The following is an 18,771-nucleotide window of genomic DNA, read 5'->3' as shown; positions in this document are numbered from 1 at the left end:
TGTTAAGTCTGTTATCGAAAGTGGAAGGATTATTATGTATTTTAATTGCTGATTTTATGCATTTGGAAAGTTCCCAGTGCAGATACTTGTACCTTGAATGTTTTTTGGGTTTTTTTTGCACGATGAGTGCTAATGCACATGTTCAAAGCAAAATACAAAAGACTGTTAAGAGTTACTGTCTTTAATACATTAACTAAAATATTAATCACACGTCCAATTGCAGGTTCTCATCCAGGAAGTGGAAACCAAAGAGAGTTGTTAGCCATATCGTATATAATAAAACAAACACTTCCGGTAGTCAACATTGAAGGAAAGTGATGAAGAGTTAGTCAACAAAGTCCTATTTTGGGTGTCAAAATGAAGGAGCTGTCGATTAAAAACTTTCGGTCGTTTCATGTTTGAATAGAGGGAATAAGACATTGAAAATGCCTCTTGTTTCAATGAAGAAAACTACTGGGGGAAACTCCAAAAACCTCCCTGTCCGAGTGACGACCATGGATGCTGAACTCGAATTCGAGATCGAGGTATTTTGAATTTATGGAAACAGCAGAATTTCATCGTTTAAAAGATCGGCGTATTAATAGATTTAATGTGATGACATCAGGAGAGTCATACAAGCGGATGACAAAGATGTCATAACATTTTAGATATCAACTCCCGCGGAGTTATAGTTTGGGGATTGGCACAACAAGCACGTCATTGTTGCTTGAAACAGTCGAGTCCCCAACTTTCAGATTCACACGTTTGTGTGCACTAATTTCCTTCCCCAAATTACAATCGTATATTTGTTATTAAAGAAGTTAGATAATAATCTGTTCCATTTCATCGTACTTTCATAACTCAATATTAGTTGTTGTCTCACTGACAGTTTGATATGCTGGAGATAGACAGTGGAAGCTACCTGTTAGTTGTAGCGTTCAGATTCTCAGATGAGTGAGTGACTAATCATTTATGGCAGTTTTAGTTACATGCCAGCAATACGATATGGTGGCATTTGATGCTGTGACATAGTGCCTCTAAATCCAGTTTGTTTTCACAAGTTCGTCGAGTAGTTATAACCATGATGACCTTTGTCAGCTATCCGTGAAATCATTTTTCTAATTCTACAGGCTAAAGGATTCAGTTAACATGGTTACATTTATGATGGTTCAAGGGCCTAACAACCTGCATTAACATAACATGATTAATTTCATGACATATTTTATGTAGGGATCAACTCTTGCATTTATTTAGTGGTGTATCAATTCCTTATCTTAAATATGTGTTATTTTACCTCACACATAAATGTCGCTTTCTGCCTGGCTGAGCGCTTTCCTCTTTATTTTCAATGTACCCCACTTATATTGTTATAAGCAAGTAACAAATGGCAATGCCGAACTCATTTGGTGCTTCATGGTAGCAGACCTGCCTACCTATCATTAAACACGATTATATACCCACATAGCAGATTGTATGCCAGTTGAGTCATATTCGTTAAAAATTTCATTCCATGCTGTAGTTCAGCTTTTAGTATTTAGCCATCATTGAGAATGCACTCTTCTTTTTGTCCAATATTATTTTTCAATGGAACCAACACACATACCAGAGTCCTGCTGATATATTCTTATTGCTTACGAATGGCAATATCATAGCTGACCAAGCTATTGACCAACCCCTGATCCGAAAATGAAAAAATTTGTCCTTCATTCAGAAGTTTATTGAGAAGTGCACTTCCATTCCCAGAATAAGTAGGTCAGCTAAAAGAGAAAGAAATGTAAGAAAGATGTGTATTGTACATATTGCCATGAAGTTATTAATATTGCGCATTCAGGAGACATGATTGGAGGAGCCAGATTATTTTCTTTATGAAACTGTACACTTTTACTCCTCAAAATACTCTTTTGGCCACCATGACAACACTTTGAAGGCAAATGGCATAGGCAGTTTTGTGGTAGTACATGTTATTCATTATCTTGTATATCATTGAATCACGTATGGTGTAAGGAAGTTCCTGATGTTTTGCAAATGCAGATCGATGGAAGGGAGTTAAATCTACGTCTGTCCCTTTTTTTGTCAGCAAAAGCAAGTGATGGCTGCAAAAAGAGTTGTACCCATGCTTCAAACATTTCAAAGTTGACATTGATGTGTTTCGTAAAATAAATGCTTTGTTCACTGGTTCCTCTGGACCCATGGGTTGATGTACCCATGATATTTGTTTATGTTACCCCAGAATGTAAACTACTCAAAACAAGTTGAAGAACACCTTCTCTTAGATGGTTGTATGTCGTGATTCCCACAAGCGGTGTGATTTTCTACAGTCATATGAAAATATGTAGTGTTCTGTGACTTCTTTTGAGCAGTACATATCATGGTGATTAATAAATGTTTTGTACAGAGCAAGGCAATGGGCAAGGAGCTCTTTGATCTGGTGTGTCGCACTATTGGGCTGAGAGAGACGTGGTACTTCGGGCTGCAGTTTGTAGACTCAAAGGGCTACATCGCATGGCTCAAGTTTGATAAAAAGGTAAAGAAATTGAAAACACTGTTTAAAAAACTGGTTGATGCATGAAATATTGATATATTTTCAATATGAGATATTGATACATTTTCATTATTGCTGGAGTCATGAAATGATCAGTCAGTCAATCTTGCTTGCATTGGCGATAATAGTTAGGCTTGGGAGACTAATCGATATTCATCAACAATGCAACAGCATCTTAGACTAAGGAAAGCATTTGCCATTCAAGACATAAAGAGGAGCCTCCTAACTCATGAAACACAATGTAAACAACATACTGTTGTCTGTGTCTCAACAGGAAGTTTCCTTGATTGTCTTGACCATTGCATTAAATTAATACTTGCCTGTTTTGTTTGCACAGGTTTACGATTGTTCCTCATTGTTACCCATATGACTTTTGTGGTGGGATTTAAAATTGAAATCAATTATTGACTGATTACTGAGCTCATATTATTGATCTGTATGTGATAACTAGTTTCCACGATTATGTGTCCTAAATAAATGAAGTGTAACAGTTATGATGATACAAATTGTTTGGTCGGCATTCTAGAAACATTATATTACAACTTCATATTTATTGCATAGATCAGTCCCTCCTGGATGTCACGATTCCGCGGTCGCAGAAAAAATCACAGAATTTACTTTTCCTTGCAGAAAAACGTCTGGTCCACAGAAAAAGTGTTTTCTTGCAGAATCCATGCAGAATTTGCCACTTTTCTGCTGCGGAATTTGCTTATTTGAAAAACTTGAGTGAAAACGGACTGACAACCGAAATGAAAACTAGAGATAATGTCAAAAGTAGGATCGGTTACACATAAAACAAACTGACATATTTACTGTGATTTTACTTTCAAAATAATCATGAATAAAGATACTTTATTAGCAAGTTGTGCGCATCTTTCAAATAATATTAGATGAACTTGACACTGCAATTGTGTTCGGAAAATCGATCACTTTGAAAATTGAAATTATTTCAGGTTTTGTTTAAATATAAAGTTGTTATTTGCATGAAACAAGAAGTTGATGGTCTGCGTATAAGTTAAGAATGAGAGGAGAGAAATAACTTTCAGTGAGTGTTTAATTCTCAAACACAGAAAAAGGTATGGGTGCTTTGTCATCAAACTTACTCAAGATGTGATGTGTACTGTCGACTTAACATTATATCTGTGTTTGAGAATTAAACTATGAAGGTCTGTATAATGTTTTTGTTGTTTTCCCTATATGTTTTACCTGCAGAATGTTTTGCAGAATATTGAAAAACAGGATGCAGAATTTGCTTAAATTTTCTGCAGAATTCTTAAAATTTCGCAGCGGAATCCAGGAAGGACTGATAGATGAACACTGAAAGTACATAAGACAAGTTGGACATGTTATGACAGTGGGTTTCATGTTGCAGGTTCTTGGGCAGGATGTTGGCAAGGAAACACCGATTCCATTCCTGTTCCTGGCTAAGTTCTACCCAGAGGATGTGTCAGAGGAGCTGATCCAGGAGATCACCCAGCATCTGTTCTTCCTGCAGGTCAAGCAGTCAATACTCAACATGGACATCTACTGCCCACCTGAGGCCTCCGTGCTGCTCGCCTCATACGCTGTTCAGGCCAAGGTCAGTGCCAGGAATCACATGGTCCTGTCACTATCAGAAATTATCTATACTTGCTCAGTCTCGTTTGATGCGGGGCTCAGTAATATTCAAGTTATGTGACTAATCAAATCTGGACCAACCAATCCGGTGATCAATATATATGTCATCCAGGTATTAGAATATGCTATGAAGCATGTCACTGACGCTGGTCACTTCATCAATTTGATATCCCCGTAGAACCATCAGGTTGCTGGAGATATATTCAAACCCAGAATCCTTTCACCAAAATTTTAAGGCCATTTTTACAATGCTGAACCCCTGCCTCACATGCATGCTCTAAGTGCATAACCTAAGCTGTCTGTGTGGTGCTAGGTTAATAGTCATATGACATCCCACCAGGTACCCATTTTCTGCTTGGTGAACAGAGGTGATTATATACATATGGAAAGACTCATCTGTGGTGTGTTCTGTCTGTGTTGCAGTATGGGGACTATGACCCGTCGACATACAAGGCGGGGATGCTGGCCAGCGAGGACCTGCTGCCCCAGAGGGTCATTGACCAGTATCAGATGACCCCTGAGATGTGGGAGGAGAGAATCAAAGTGTGGTACGCTGACCGTCGTGGCATGACCAGGTAGGTGTTGTCAATACACCCTGGCTGGTAGAAAATGTTACAAGCTAAGGGTAAATACAGGTGTTCTACATTCAAAACAGTTTAGTTATTATGTTATAGTTCGTATATATAGGTGATTGTAGCACTGCAACTATGTTTTGACTGTGCTAGAGCATGGAAGTTGCAACTGTCTTAGTGCAGCGATCTGTTTGTAGATTTTTAAGTGAAAGTTCCCCGTAAAAGGTAATGATACAGAGTTGTTGTTTTTTCCCCTAAAAGATTTAAAATCAATTTGGATGTTAGATTGGATTTGCATGTAGATAGACATGACTTGGGTGCAGAGTGAGTGAGTGAGTTTACTTTATGTTGCTTTTAGCTATATTCAGACGTTGTACTTAAATGTGGAGTCAAAAATGGGTCTTCATCTTCATAAGTGAATGCTGCAATCATTAGTCTACCCGATTGCCTCTATATATATTAACACTGAATAGCTGCTGTGATGATATGTTGCAGAGATGAAGCCGAGATTGAGTATCTGAAGATAGCCCAGGACTTCGAAATGTATGGAGTGAATTACTTTCAGATTAAGGTAAGAATTAAATGGATATATCTGACAGCATTTATTTGAGAGAGAGCATTTTTTCAATGAAGGTGATGGTTATCAGGTAGAACTTAATGAAGTAATAGAAATTGAGTGAGTGTGTTTATTTTTATGCCACACTCAGCAATATTCCAGGTATATGGTGGTGGTCTGTAAATAATTGAGTTTGGACCAGCCAATCCAGTCGTCAACAACATGAGCATCGATCTGCTTAACTGGGAACTGATGTCAACCATGTCAGCAAGCCTTACCACCCGATCCCGTTAGTCGCCTCTTATGACAAGCATAGTCGCCTTTTATGGCAAGCATGGGTTGCTGAAGGCCTGTTCTACCCCGGACCTTCACAGGTTGAAATAATAGAAAGAGGAGATTGATATACGTTCAAAATCAGGTTGATCTGTGACTGTTGTCGTAGTGACGAAGCAGACCGTCCAGTGATGGTGGAGTTGATGTTGACGTTGTGGGGATGCTGTCAAGACCCAGAATGCAATGGTTTTCGACTATTAATGATTGTTATTCACCAGGAGTAGCAGCCGGCTGTGTACTACCTCAGGGTAGTTCTGGAGCGATTGATTGAATAATCATCCATTGATCAAAGTTGTTTGTGTCGAAAGACTAATCAACTGAACTGAACAACTGGTGTAGTTTCCTCATGGCAATGTAAACAGTATACTCGTGTGGGTTTCTCAACAAGAAGTACTCTCATTTGCCCTGATCAGGATATCTGAAATTGATGGAAGGGAGATAACTCTTAATCTGTTTTTCTTGCCATCCGCAGAATCTAGCGATGTACCCTTGTTTATGTTCACTTGCCCTTTTGGCTCAGGGAATATGAAGAAACATCAAGGGTACCAATGTTTTGCGCGTGATCAGTGAACAACTTACAGTCAGTGTCAAATTTTGAAAGGGTTCTTTCTCTGTTGTATGGTACTTAATGAGATACCATGCCTTAGATACCATGGATACCTCACTTTAACCAGTCTAAATTTTGTCACATTATGCCACATGTCAGCAAAATAGCATGTGCTATTTTGTAACATCTTTTCATATGACATGCCCAAGGAATCAAGCCCTGATCTTCTGGTTGATGCTCTTTCCACTATGCCACAGGTAACGTTGAAACAGTTACCCCAATCACATAGCTCAATGCTCGTGCTGTTAATCACTAAGTTGTCTGGTTCAGGCTTTATTATTTATGCTCCACCCTCGTAAAGCTGGAATATTGCTGAATGTTGGCTCAATAACCAACCAACCAACCAACCAACTTATGTTCATGTGACGTATCCTTTACCAGAATAGGAAGCATACAGATCTGTGGTTGGGTGTCGACGCTCGGGGGATCAATGTGTACGAGCGGGATAATCGGCTTACACCCAAGATCACATTCCCCTGGAGTGAAATCAAGAATATCTCATTCAAGGACAAAAAGGTAATCCTCATCAGAATTTTTCAAAGCTATTTTTCCTATAAGTATTGGCCTCTGCATCAGTGCAGTAGTTTTTATGATTGTAATGGGTTCAGATTGATCAGTCAGATTTAGATTGTTTCATAAGTCAGGGTAGAAACATTGTTCATGCATGTAATTGGATGACTTGTAGCCATGTAAGAATGTGACTCACAACTGTTTAATTCAAATTTTCTAATCTTTTTTGCAGTTTCTGATAAAAAATGTTGGCAAGGGGGCAGCTGATTTCACTTTCTATGCACCAAAGCTGAGGATTAATAAGTTGGTAGGTATGATGTAATTGTGGTGGTGGTGGTGGTGGTGGTGGTGGTGATGATGATGAAGATAACGATGATGATGATGATGATGATGATGATGATGATGATTGTGATGATGATGGTCATGGTAGTGGTGGTGGTGATGACGATGATGATGATGATGATTGTGATGATGATGGTCATGGTAGTGGTGGTGGTGGTGATGATGATGATGATGACGATGATGATGATGATGATGATTGTAATGATGATGGTCATGGTGTTGGTGGTGATGATGATGATGATGATGATTGTGATTATGATGGTCATGGTAGTAGTGGTGGATGTGGTGATGGTGATGGCATGCTTACTCTGATCAGTCATTTGAATTTGCACTTACAAGGCCTGACTGGTTTGATTTTGATTTGTCTAGATCCTGGAGCTATGTGTTGGCAATCATGAACTGTTCATGCGGAGACGGAAACCTGACTCCATGGAAACCCAGCAGATGAAGGCCCAAGCTCGTGAAGAGAAGGCTCGTAAACAGGTAGGTCAAAAGACCAAACATCAATCTCTGAAGGATCCACTCTTTGAACTCAGAAAGCAATGTCACGATGTTCATCCCTTCTTGTCAGTAACTCCCAACAGTCTCCACATTTAGGAATTCAGATCAGTTTATATTTCAAAACATAAACTGATACATGAAAAATGTCTTTCTATATACAGTAGATTATAGATCTGTTTAAGCTTGATAATGGTGTAAGAATATACTCTGAAAAGTCGGTCTACACATTAGACCAAAAGTTATCATCTGTAAAACTGCATGCTTCATTTTTAATTGTAAACCAAAAGTTACTGTGTTCTGTAATCTGATTGGTTGAAAAACATGATTAAATGGTATTAGATTCCCGGAAACTGACAGACTGTTCACCGCGTATTGACACCTAAACAATTGTTTTGTTGTGTCATCAACAGTGGTCATTCAAATCATATTGTGACGTAAAGTTAGAATGACGTCACAAATAAGCAACTCCAGATGCTAGCATGAGAACCAGCTGAAACGACCAGCTGATGACACTTCACTGCTGTGTCCGTATTCGATGTAAACGAGTGCAGACACTAAAACCCTTTTGGTTTACTTTTGTGTTTACAATGTCGATAAACATCATGTGTTGGCCAATTTCTGGGTGTTATTGAGTATTTGAAGCACAGGAATATTTCATTTGAAACCTCCGGCTGACGCCGTCGGTTCCAAATGCATTCCCGTGCTTCAAATACTCAATAACACCCGGAAATTGGCCAACACATGATGTTTATCTATTAAGTCACCAACTTCTAGCTAGAATGTCAGCAAACAGTAAATTATTCTAAAATAAATTCAGAGAGACCACAGATTTCAATGTATTCTAGTTGTAGTTTGTTTCAAATGAAATATTTTGAAGTGAATTGTCATTAGGGAATGTTCACTCCTTAAAGTCATCATTAGTACCCCTAGCCATGCATAAATTGCGATGGTCCCACAGATCTCATCATCAGTACCCCTAGCCATGCATAAATTGCGAATGGTCCCACAGATCTCATCATCAGTACCCCTAGCCATGCATAAATTGCGATGGTCCCACAGACCTCATCATCAGTGCCCCTAGCCATGCATAAATTGCGAATGGTCCCACAGATCTCATCATCAGTACCCCTAGCCATGCATAAATTGCGAATGGTCCCACAGATCTGGACTCAAGGGTTAGCTGTAACAATGTAGGAGTACAGAGTAATTGCGATATGGGGAATGTGCAATGCTGGATTATCGATGATGATGGTGGTGTTACTGCTGCTGCAGCTGGACCGGGCGCGGCTGGCGAAGGAGAAGCAGATGCGGGAGGAGATGATGCGAGAGAAGGAGGACCTGGAGCGGCGGTTGATGCAGCTGCAGGACGAGGTCCGCATGTCACAGGAAGCTCTGGTCAGTCTCACTGCATTCTGGGTACTTTCATGTTTCTAACAGAGAAGCAGTCCTCAATCAGAGTTGAACCATTTCCATGTCTGTTTTCCTAACAACAGGGAGAAAACAATGTCTTAGAGTTTTAAGCTTTTCATTCTTTCATACTGTAACGAGCAGATAACTGAAGCTACTTCCAATATAAACATAGTCTGACCTTTCACAAATCATCCAGGTTAGAATTGTTTTTCAGTAACCATGCTTGTCATGAGAGTAAACTAATAGGGTCAGGTGGTCAGAATCACTTACTTTGTTGACACGTTTGTATCCCAGGTGATTGATCCCTGGATTGATGCTCATAGTGTTGATCACTGGATTGTCTAGTCCAGAGTCGACTATTTACAGACTGCCACCATATAGCTTGAATATTTCTGAGCTGTGGCATAAAGATTCAACTCAGACACCCAATTTCACAAATCATGATAAGTACATAATTGTGAAGATGGAACATTCGATTACTCTATATATGATTCAGGTACAGTTAAAAGGCTTATACTGAATGTTCGAATGATCCATTTCATATCTGTATTGCATATGTGGCATATGGCTGTGCTTTTGGTATTAATGTTTCTGACATCGTGAGTTATTGACTTGTATTTGTGTAGATGCGTTCGGAAGAAACAGCAGACTTGTTGGCGGAGAAAGTTCGTATCATGGATGAGGAGGCTCTGCTATTGAGAGAGAAATCAAAAGAAGCGGAAAATGAAGTCCATAGGATCAAAGTATCGGCAATAAAGGTATGGAGAAACATTCTTTAGCTTTGAGATGCTTTAACTGCTGTGCATTAGGCCAACCATTAGTGTTACTTATTGCTCACAATGTTCAGATCAGCAATCAGATCTTAGTGATTGATCAGTCATTAATTGCAATCATAAACCCAACCACAAAACGTGTGCACAATTTTGGACACAATCATGACATTGTGCCAATGTAACAGGCACCGATAAAGTCAATGATCAAGGATTGAGGATACTTCCACTTGAGACACACCCAGCAGTATGTTGTTTACATTGCTGTTTTACTACGAATCACGAAACAGCATTAGTTCTTTATGTCTTGATTTATGAAAACGTAATAGTAAGGAACATACTTTTATCCATTGGTCTCCTGAGTCCATCGCAGATCATTGACACAAGCAAGATTGTTTCATTGACTAATTATTTGATTAGTCTGTTCAGTATTACTTAGCATTGATATTAAGAAGCTGTACAGCCAGTTGCAATCTTTGGGATTTGAAGCTTTTGTGGTAAAACTTAATGGTGTCATTAGTGGTGTTGACAAGAAACCACAACCCAGAACTACTTCAGCATTCACTACTGACAGTCAGTGTGTTCAGTACCCTCCAGCCAGGACTAAGGAACTGTAGTAGTATGAATATATTGGGTGTCCTGTCAGTTTAGTAGTTTAAAATATATTTTGTGGAAACATGTGTATAGTTCTGTTGTGTGTACATTCAGACGGAGGAGGAGAGGATGCTGATGGAACATCGGGCGAGGGAAGCGGAGATGATTGCAGCCAAACTACTAGAGGATTCGGAGAGGAGGTACGTGTGTTGGAAGAGAGGACGGAGTGCATTGGAGGGGAGTGTAGGGTGTGTTGGGGGACACTTTCTAAGGTGTGTGTTGGGGAAAAGTTCAGGATGTGTTTGAGGACAGTCCAGGGTTTCTGTCGAGATGCAGTATTACATAGAGATGTCTGGGCTTTTATGTTCCTTAGAGCCAAGGAAGCCGAGACGCTGAAGGACGAACTGCTTCATGCCAGGATCGCGGAAAAGTTTGCCAAGGACAAGCTTCTGGAGGTATCTCGGACCAACATCCCCTACAGTGCTGGGGTAACGTGTCTCGTTTTTATCACACTGATTTGAATAAACACATTCAAATAGTACAAAAAACTATCTGTTCTAGTGTCTTCATTATAGTTGACATAATCTAACAGTAAACCTGGAAAAGCATCTAAGTGTCAGCTGGACATTCCTGAGTTGCCATGGTTACATTTTGATACCATTTCTCACTTTTCAGAGTTTCCATAGTTACCACATGACCCCTGAGTTTCCATGGTTACATTTTGATGCTAATTCTCACTTTTCAGAGTTTCCATAGTTACCACATGGCCCCTGAGCTGAATGAGCTGAAACTTGACCACACGATACTGGCCCCCACACCTCCACCCCCGACACAGATGCCAGTCGAGCACCTGCCGGGGGACATGGATCAGCTGTCTCTGGAGATAGAGAAGGAGAGGTAGGGTCATGACATGTTGGAGGTAATGGTAGTGGTAAATGTGACATTCTGGAGTACATGATAGAGATGGATGTTTCAGACTAGAGTACACGTGTATGTCATGTGTTTCTGAAGTAGGGTTGATGTGACGATAAATATTAACTCCATCTTTGATTTCTGGGCAGGGGGTAGCATAGTGGTTAAAGTGTTTGTTTAAAGAAGCAGGTTCGATTCCCCACAAAGTGTACAAAGTGTGAAGCCCATATCTGGTGTTAATCATTGTGATAGTGGTGAAATATTGCCCAAAGCTGCGTGAACATGTACATGTATGTGACGTGTGTGATTGATGTTTCAGAGTGGAGTACATGTATGTGGCGTGTGTGATTGATGTTTCAGAGTGGAGTACATGTATGTGGCATGTGTGATTGATGTTTCAGACTGTAGTACATGTATGTGGCATGTGTGATTGATGTTTCAGACTGGAGTACATGTATGTGACGCGTGTGATTGATGTTTCCAACTGGAATGCATGTATGTGGTGCGTGTGATTGATGTTTCAGACAGGAGTACATGTATGTGGCGCGTGTGATTGATGTTTCAGACTGTAGTACATGTATGTGGTGTGTATGACTGATGTTTCAGACTGGAGTAGATTGATGTGGCGTGTGAGTGACGTTTCAGACTGGAGTACATGTATGTACCGTGTGTGATTGATGTTTCAGACTGTAGTACATGTATGTGGCATGTGTGATTGATGTTTCAGACTGGAGTAGATGTGACGTGTGATTGATGTTTCAGACGGGAGTACATGTATGTGGCGCGTGTGATTGATGTTTCAGACCGGAGTACATGTATGTGGCGCGTGTGATTGATGTTTCAGACTGGAGAACATGTATGTGGCGCGTGTGATTGATGTTTCAGACTGTAGTACATGTATGTGGCATGTGTGATTGATGTTTCAGACTGGAGTAGATGTGACTTGTGTGATTGATGTTTCAGACTGGAGTACATGTATGTGGCATGTGTGATTGATGTTTCAGACCGGAGTACATGTATGTGGCACGTGTGATTGATGTTTCAGACTGGAGTACATGTATGTGGCATGTGTGATTGATGTTTCAGACTGGAGTAGATTGATGTTGCGTGTGATTGATGTTTCAGACTGGAATACATGTATGTGACGTGTGTGATTGATGTTTCAGACCGGAGTACATGTATGTGGCGTGTGTGATTGATGTTTCAGACTGGAGTAGATTGATGTTGCGTGTGAGTGATGTTTCAGACTGGAGTACATGTATGTTACGTGTGTGATTGATATTTCAGACTGGAGTACATGGAGAAGAGTAAGAACCTACAGGAGCAGCTGAAGGAGCTGAAGACGGAGATCGAGGTCCTGAAGGTGGAGGACCGACAGACGGACTTCGACCGTCTCCATGAGGAGATCATCCAACGTGGGGAAACCAAGTACTCCACTCTTAGAAAGGTGTGTTTTTGCAAATTCAATCAAATCCAGGCATTAATGACCATCCAAAGTTTTAAGTGTCAGGACAAAGGTTACGATGGTGTGGAAAGCTATTTTATAGTGTATTGAAACACCATATTTCGGAGAAAATTCTTACTCTTTCATTGAAAGATCTAGTAAGCATATACTCTATAACAATGTTTTCATTAGGTGCTTTTCAAAAGAGGTGTGGTCAGGGTTAAGCTGATGTAGACCCATGAAGGTCCGGGGTAGAATAGGCCTTCAGCAACCCGTGCTTTGCAGGCAACTATGCATATCGTAAGAGGCGACTAACGGGATCGGGTGGACAGGCTTGCTGACTTAGTTGACACAAGTCATCTGATCCCACTTGTGCAGATCGATGCTCATGCTGTTGATTACTGGATTGTCTGCAAATCGCTGCCAAATAGCTGGATTATTACTGAGTGCAGCGTAAAACTCACTCAGATCAGTGTAATTCCCATAGTATAAAATTGGCTACATATAGCCTTAGCTCATCTATCATTGTGATACCTATACTTTAACATAAACCACTTTAGCCCCCATTTTGTAATAAAAGCAAGGATGATTTGTCAAAAGGCTTTCAGATTTAATTTTGGTCACTTTATTTCAGATTGGTGCCAGTACTTCTAATGCCCGTGTTGCATTTTTCGAGGAATTATGAGTCTGGCTAGCCATGCACCTGTTCCAAAGGTTTTTCCAACTTCTCAATGGTTACCATGACAACCATGAGGACTCTGGTTACCATAGAAACGTGATACCATGATATCCAACTGGATAGATACCCATACCACCATGATGATTGTCCGTCATCACCGGTTGTCTTTCGGGCTAGCAACTAGCTTCATTTTACCCAAGTGCCAAAATGTGTGCCACTTTGAGAAGTGGATTGTGAGACAAGTGTCCGCTGTAGTTTTACATAGGTAGAACCAGCATGCCTTAACAAGTCTGTCACATGAGTGAAAACTGGAGAATTGTGGTACCTACTTGAAGGTAAACTGAAGATGAGAAGGCAGCTATAGATGGTTTTATGTGTGGTTGGATTTTAGCTGTGTAATGGTGCGATGAGGGAGATTTGTTTGGGAGACGAGCGACTGGAATGGAATTGTCTGATGTGGTACTGATATGAAAGAAGGCAGACATTGACATGATGAATGACAGATATTGATAGGCTGGAGACATGTCATTGTAAAACACGACAACCACAAGTTGATGACAGGTGAGAGATTCAGGTTTGTGATCTTTGTTTGTGTGTGCAGGACACTGCTTAATCTTGAAATCACAGACATTTTGTCTTGTACATTGACCTCTGTATAGCTTGTTGTGACTTTCGAGACATTCACACCTCATTTCTCTCTGGATTCCATCTGCAAGTTGTGAAAAAATGGCGTCAGGATGGATGAATTATTGAACATTATACACGCAACAGTTTGGATGCCAAAGTACACTTTCGTTGTGAATGTTGAACCATGAACCACAACACTGCAAGCTTGTGCAGTTCTTCCAACATGGATTTATTGTCTAATGGCTGATTTGTGAGTTCCGGAACAAATGCCTTCCTCCATCTTGGGGAAGACTTCTTCACCTTCAAATTCAGTGTCTGTTCCTGTTTCTACCGTAGTGCCTTGTGTAATGTAATGTCTGTAATGTGAAGACACTCTAAGAACAAATTTACTGACAATCTTCCTGTTGTGTCCAGTGTGATAGCTCAGCTGATTCACGAAGCTTGTTAATGTGTGATCTCACTTGGCAGTTCCTTCTGACTTTCTGTAATTCCCACCCGACTTTTAACACGTCTGAGAAATTAGTGAAAAGGTATTGGAATCTGAGCTTTAGCTTACAGGATTACTGTTAAATACTGTTATTCCAATTCAGTCACTAGCAACAAAACCCTGAACCCCCAAAGATCCAGGTTTGAATTGATCTTCAGCAACCCACGCTTACCATAACAGGCATCTAATGGCATTGGATGGTCTGACTCACTGACTTGGGTGACACATTATTGTATCCCAGTTACATAGATTGATGTTCTTGCTGTTGACCACTGGATTGTCTTTCCAAACTCAATTATATACAGGCTGCTGTCATATTGCTGAGTGCGCATAAAACTCACTGTCTTGCATGAAAGCTTCTTCCTCTTCACTGGTCCAATTATCCATGATACAGATGTCACCTCTACAAAGCAATAACATTAGAAAAAACTATCTTCTTACTGACATTCTCTGCAGTGTTTCAGTTAACCACTTAGACTCATGGTTGAATTTATGTGTGCTAGACAATCTTATTTGCTTGTCAGTTTGTGCATTTCCTTGGTCATGTGTTACCATAAGCTGATCAGTCATTGTGGAGCCCTGCTATTTTTTGCCAAATCTTTTTTAAATATATTTTATAATAATCCATATTTTTATTGCAAATCTACATTAATTTTAATGATAATTTTTACCATGTGTCTCAAAGCTCATCAGAACCAGGATGTACTTTTAAAATAAGTTTGTCAGTGTATGAGATGACAGTTCTCAGTTAAGCTTCCACTGAAAACTCAAACTGTTTGCTGTGAAACCTTGGTAACATGAGAGAAGCCATTCTTTGTGAAACTGGGTGCAGGAAACCAATTATCCTAGGTTTGGCTGACCATGTTTTTATGTTTGTGGGCACCATACCTGTACTTGTGGTATTTAACACCCAACTTGTAACATCTGAAATGTGCATTGCATCTCTTCTGGCTTTTTGCTGACACAGAGTGAGATGTAAGAGATGTCAGCCTACTTGCACCCAGGTGCAACATAGTGTTAAAACCGAGTTGCACCATCCCAATTCCAGTAGCAATGTTGTGTGTTAAAACATCAGAGTGTTGGTGCACATATACGTATATCTGTTATGAGCACCTGTGAAACCATAGCAACACAGAGAAACAGCTGATCCCTCTATACAAGAGCTGTCATAGCCGATACATGTTTATGAATAACAATGTTTCCGTGTTGCAGCTATTCAAAGTTTAGGAGAAAAATGAGCTGACATACTTATGTTTATAATGTTAGAATTGTTGATTTATTTCTCAAAAAATGACATGCACCTAGTGCAAGTTTGACCAATAATTAGGCTACACTTGGGTTGCACAGTGCAAGCAACAAAGCACTAAGTCGAGCCCTCTGACATACTTAATATTTCTGGCATACTGTGTACTAAATCATTTCAGTTAACAAGTTCATGGATTTATAGATCATGCATGAGAAATGTTTTAGGGTGTATCTCAACATTTGATGTCAAGCATATCAAGATGAGTCTACGATAGTTTAGGTGTCCAAGTCTTGGCAAGTTCTGTCAGTGTTGATATGTTTGATGTCAACAGACACAAGAGTGAGATGCTGGGTTAGAACTGATCTTCAGTAACCCATGCTTCTTACAAGAGCTGACTAACAGGAGCAGGTGTTCATGCTTACTGACTTGGTTGTAAATGTATCCCAGTCTGTAGACTGATGCTCATGATGCTAATCAGTGGATTGTCTGGTCCAAACTTGATTGTTTACAGACCACTGTAATATGTCTAGAATATGGCTGAGTGTGGTGTTAAACAACAAACCAGCCAATCTGTTAGTCATAAATTTAAAGCAGGGTTATCCAGTTTCAGTAGCAGGGTGTATGATGATGTCATTTGATTATGATGTCGCAGCGATCAGCTAAAGATTGTGATTAAATTTTGAATTACATTATACCTATATCTCACCAAGGCAGTATTGTCAGAGATAAGTGCTCTAGAAAACGTAAGTCAGCAGAATTGGAAAGGTTGAAAAAACGGTTAGTTAATCTTTGTATTTGAAAGCTTTATGATACTGATGTTTCTCTGTTCCTGCTGACAAAGGCATTAGTGGAGCTTAAAGAACTGTCAACTGTGAAGTGCAATTATTAGCATAACTATGTTTCAGTGCTGTTGGCGTTGAAGCTATTGTACAGTTTCAGCTATATTTTGTATTTAATACCACATGTACTTGTATATTTCATTTTGTATTTCCTGTGTATATATGGCAAGAATTGGGGCATGATCATACAGTAGTCACACGCTCTCCTGAGGTCTGTGTTCCAGTTGCAGGTAAAATGACAGGCCTTGTGTAACGATCCGATGATCATTGGTGGATCCAGAATGGGGTGCAGTGGTGGACCCCCCAACCCCCCCTTTTGTCCTGAAAGTTCAATATGTGACCATTGAGACTCTTGTGAAAACAGGTGAAAATGAACTGTTCACCCTACTTTCTCAAAAAGTTTTATCCACCCTGATGATTCTGTTGTGTATGAGGATCAATGTATGATTGACTCTCAGGATCACTCAATGATTCAGCTACAGGATATCTTTATGATTCAGTCTCGAAATCAATGATCATTCAATCACAGGATCTCTGGATGGTTGAACTGGAGGATCACTGGATTATAGAATCATTGGATTGCTCAGTCATTCACACAATCACCAAATGATTCAACCGTAGAATGACTGCATGATTCAGTTACAGGATCTCTTGACTCAGTATGGGTAAAGGTCCATTGACATTTCAATCGTGAATCATGCTATTACTTAGCGATGAATTAGTACATCATCAAATGAAAATAGTGTTTTTAGGGGTGATGAGAATGAATGTGTATCTCTGTGCTGATTGCTGTGACTGGACAGAGAACGCAAATGCCTGCATCCTGAGCACACCATGTTTTCTCCTATTGGGCGCCTCTCACGAAGGTCTGAGACTCATTCCTAGGAGGCTGTGTCAGGTCCATCCTTAGCAGTTTGTAAGTCCACTGAGAATGAAGGCTCCTTGACGTCTTCAGCCAATCAGCTGTTTGCTTTCTAAGATGATTTAGCCTCTTTTTCAGAAATTTTAGTCTGGGTGAAAGAAACTACCACATTATACAAATCTTTCCAGTGTTTTACCATTTTTGGTGTTGATGTGCCAGCAATCACAACTGACAGGATGTACAAATAAGATGCAACAGTATGATAACATAACCTTTGGCTAACAAGGATAAGTCATGTACCAACCTGCTAATTGACCTGTATTAGCTGTATGAGTGCTGGCACTTGCCATTGTGAGCAAAGTGGTCCTAGTTGTCTGATCAAGTGATACATAGATCACATGATAGTCCTAGGAGCAAGGCATGTGCAGCTATGCACGGAATCAATTGCATCGTCATGCACTGCATGTGCACTAGCCTCCATCTGTTCTACCTTTCACAGACCAAATAGGTTTGCTTACTGTCATGCATCACCTACTTCTCATGAACACATTCTCAGTGCCGGTCCAACTTATCCTTGTTTGCCAGTTTATTTTAAGTTTTGGCCCTCCCAAGTTACTACAGAACTCATGTATGACATTCTGATTGTTGCATACCAAGAATTCAGTAGTGTCTACACTGATTGTGTGAAGCTAATATTTACAGCCCGGCTCCATACTTACAACCCGCTTATCTGGATATTGCAGACTGTGAAATAAAAGAGCAAACCAATTGTTTCTAGGAGACAGTATTGGGGTTCCTGACAGTCAGGGAAGTAACCCAGGCAGATGACCTTTGTGATTGTTTTTTCAGCTTCTAAACGGAAATTGCTTGTAAGAGGCGACTAACGGGTTGGCACATGTCATCGGTTCCCAGTTGTGCAGATCGATGCTCATGTTGTTCATCACTAGATTATCTGGTCCAGACTCAAGTATTTTCAGACCGCTGCCGTATGGCTTGGATATTGCTGAGTGCAGCATAAAACTAAGCTCACTCACTCAGTCTAGAGGGAAACGAAGCTGAACTTTTGTCCATATTTTGCTAACGTTTATCTGATAATGTGTACAGACCTGGTTTGTGTTGATCAGTTGAGAGCAGTGTGATGTGAAGTTGTTGTTAGCTCTGTCTGTGATATTCTGTGTAATGTATGCCCAATGGTTACATTTTGTACAATCTATTATTTTAATGCTACCTTACTTTCTGCATTCAGTATATATGATAGCCTTGAACTAGAAACTAGTTTTTGTCTTTTAGCGTATGCAAATATACTACTCAAGTTTGATAGGAATATCTGGGTGATCACGAG

At 40.0% G+C, this 18,771-nt stretch overlaps 1 protein-coding gene across 1 annotated transcript; it reads left to right on the top strand.

Moving 5' to 3' along the window:
- Positions 1-270: 270 nt before the first annotated feature.
- On the top strand, positions 271-14,837 carry LOC137255664 (merlin-like). Its single transcript, XM_067793145.1, has 15 exons — positions 271-524; positions 2,375-2,503; positions 3,894-4,100; positions 4,562-4,713; positions 5,206-5,281; positions 6,588-6,722; positions 6,949-7,023; positions 7,428-7,541; positions 8,832-8,954; positions 9,596-9,727; positions 10,448-10,533; positions 10,707-10,821; positions 11,079-11,230; positions 12,533-12,692; positions 13,324-14,837. The coding sequence occupies exons 1-15, from the start codon at positions 426-428 to the stop codon at positions 13,372-13,374; spliced, it is 1,806 nt and encodes a 601-aa protein (XP_067649246.1). The 5' UTR covers positions 271-425; the 3' UTR covers positions 13,375-14,837.
- Positions 14,838-18,771: the final 3,934 nt, after the last annotated feature.

The sequence above is a fragment of the Haliotis asinina genome, chromosome 1 (genome assembly GCF_037392515.1).
Source record: "Haliotis asinina isolate JCU_RB_2024 chromosome 1, JCU_Hal_asi_v2, whole genome shotgun sequence".
Taxonomy (NCBI): Eukaryota; Metazoa; Mollusca; class Gastropoda; order Lepetellida; family Haliotidae; genus Haliotis; species Haliotis asinina.
This window is presented reverse-complemented; position numbering and strand designations above follow the sequence as displayed.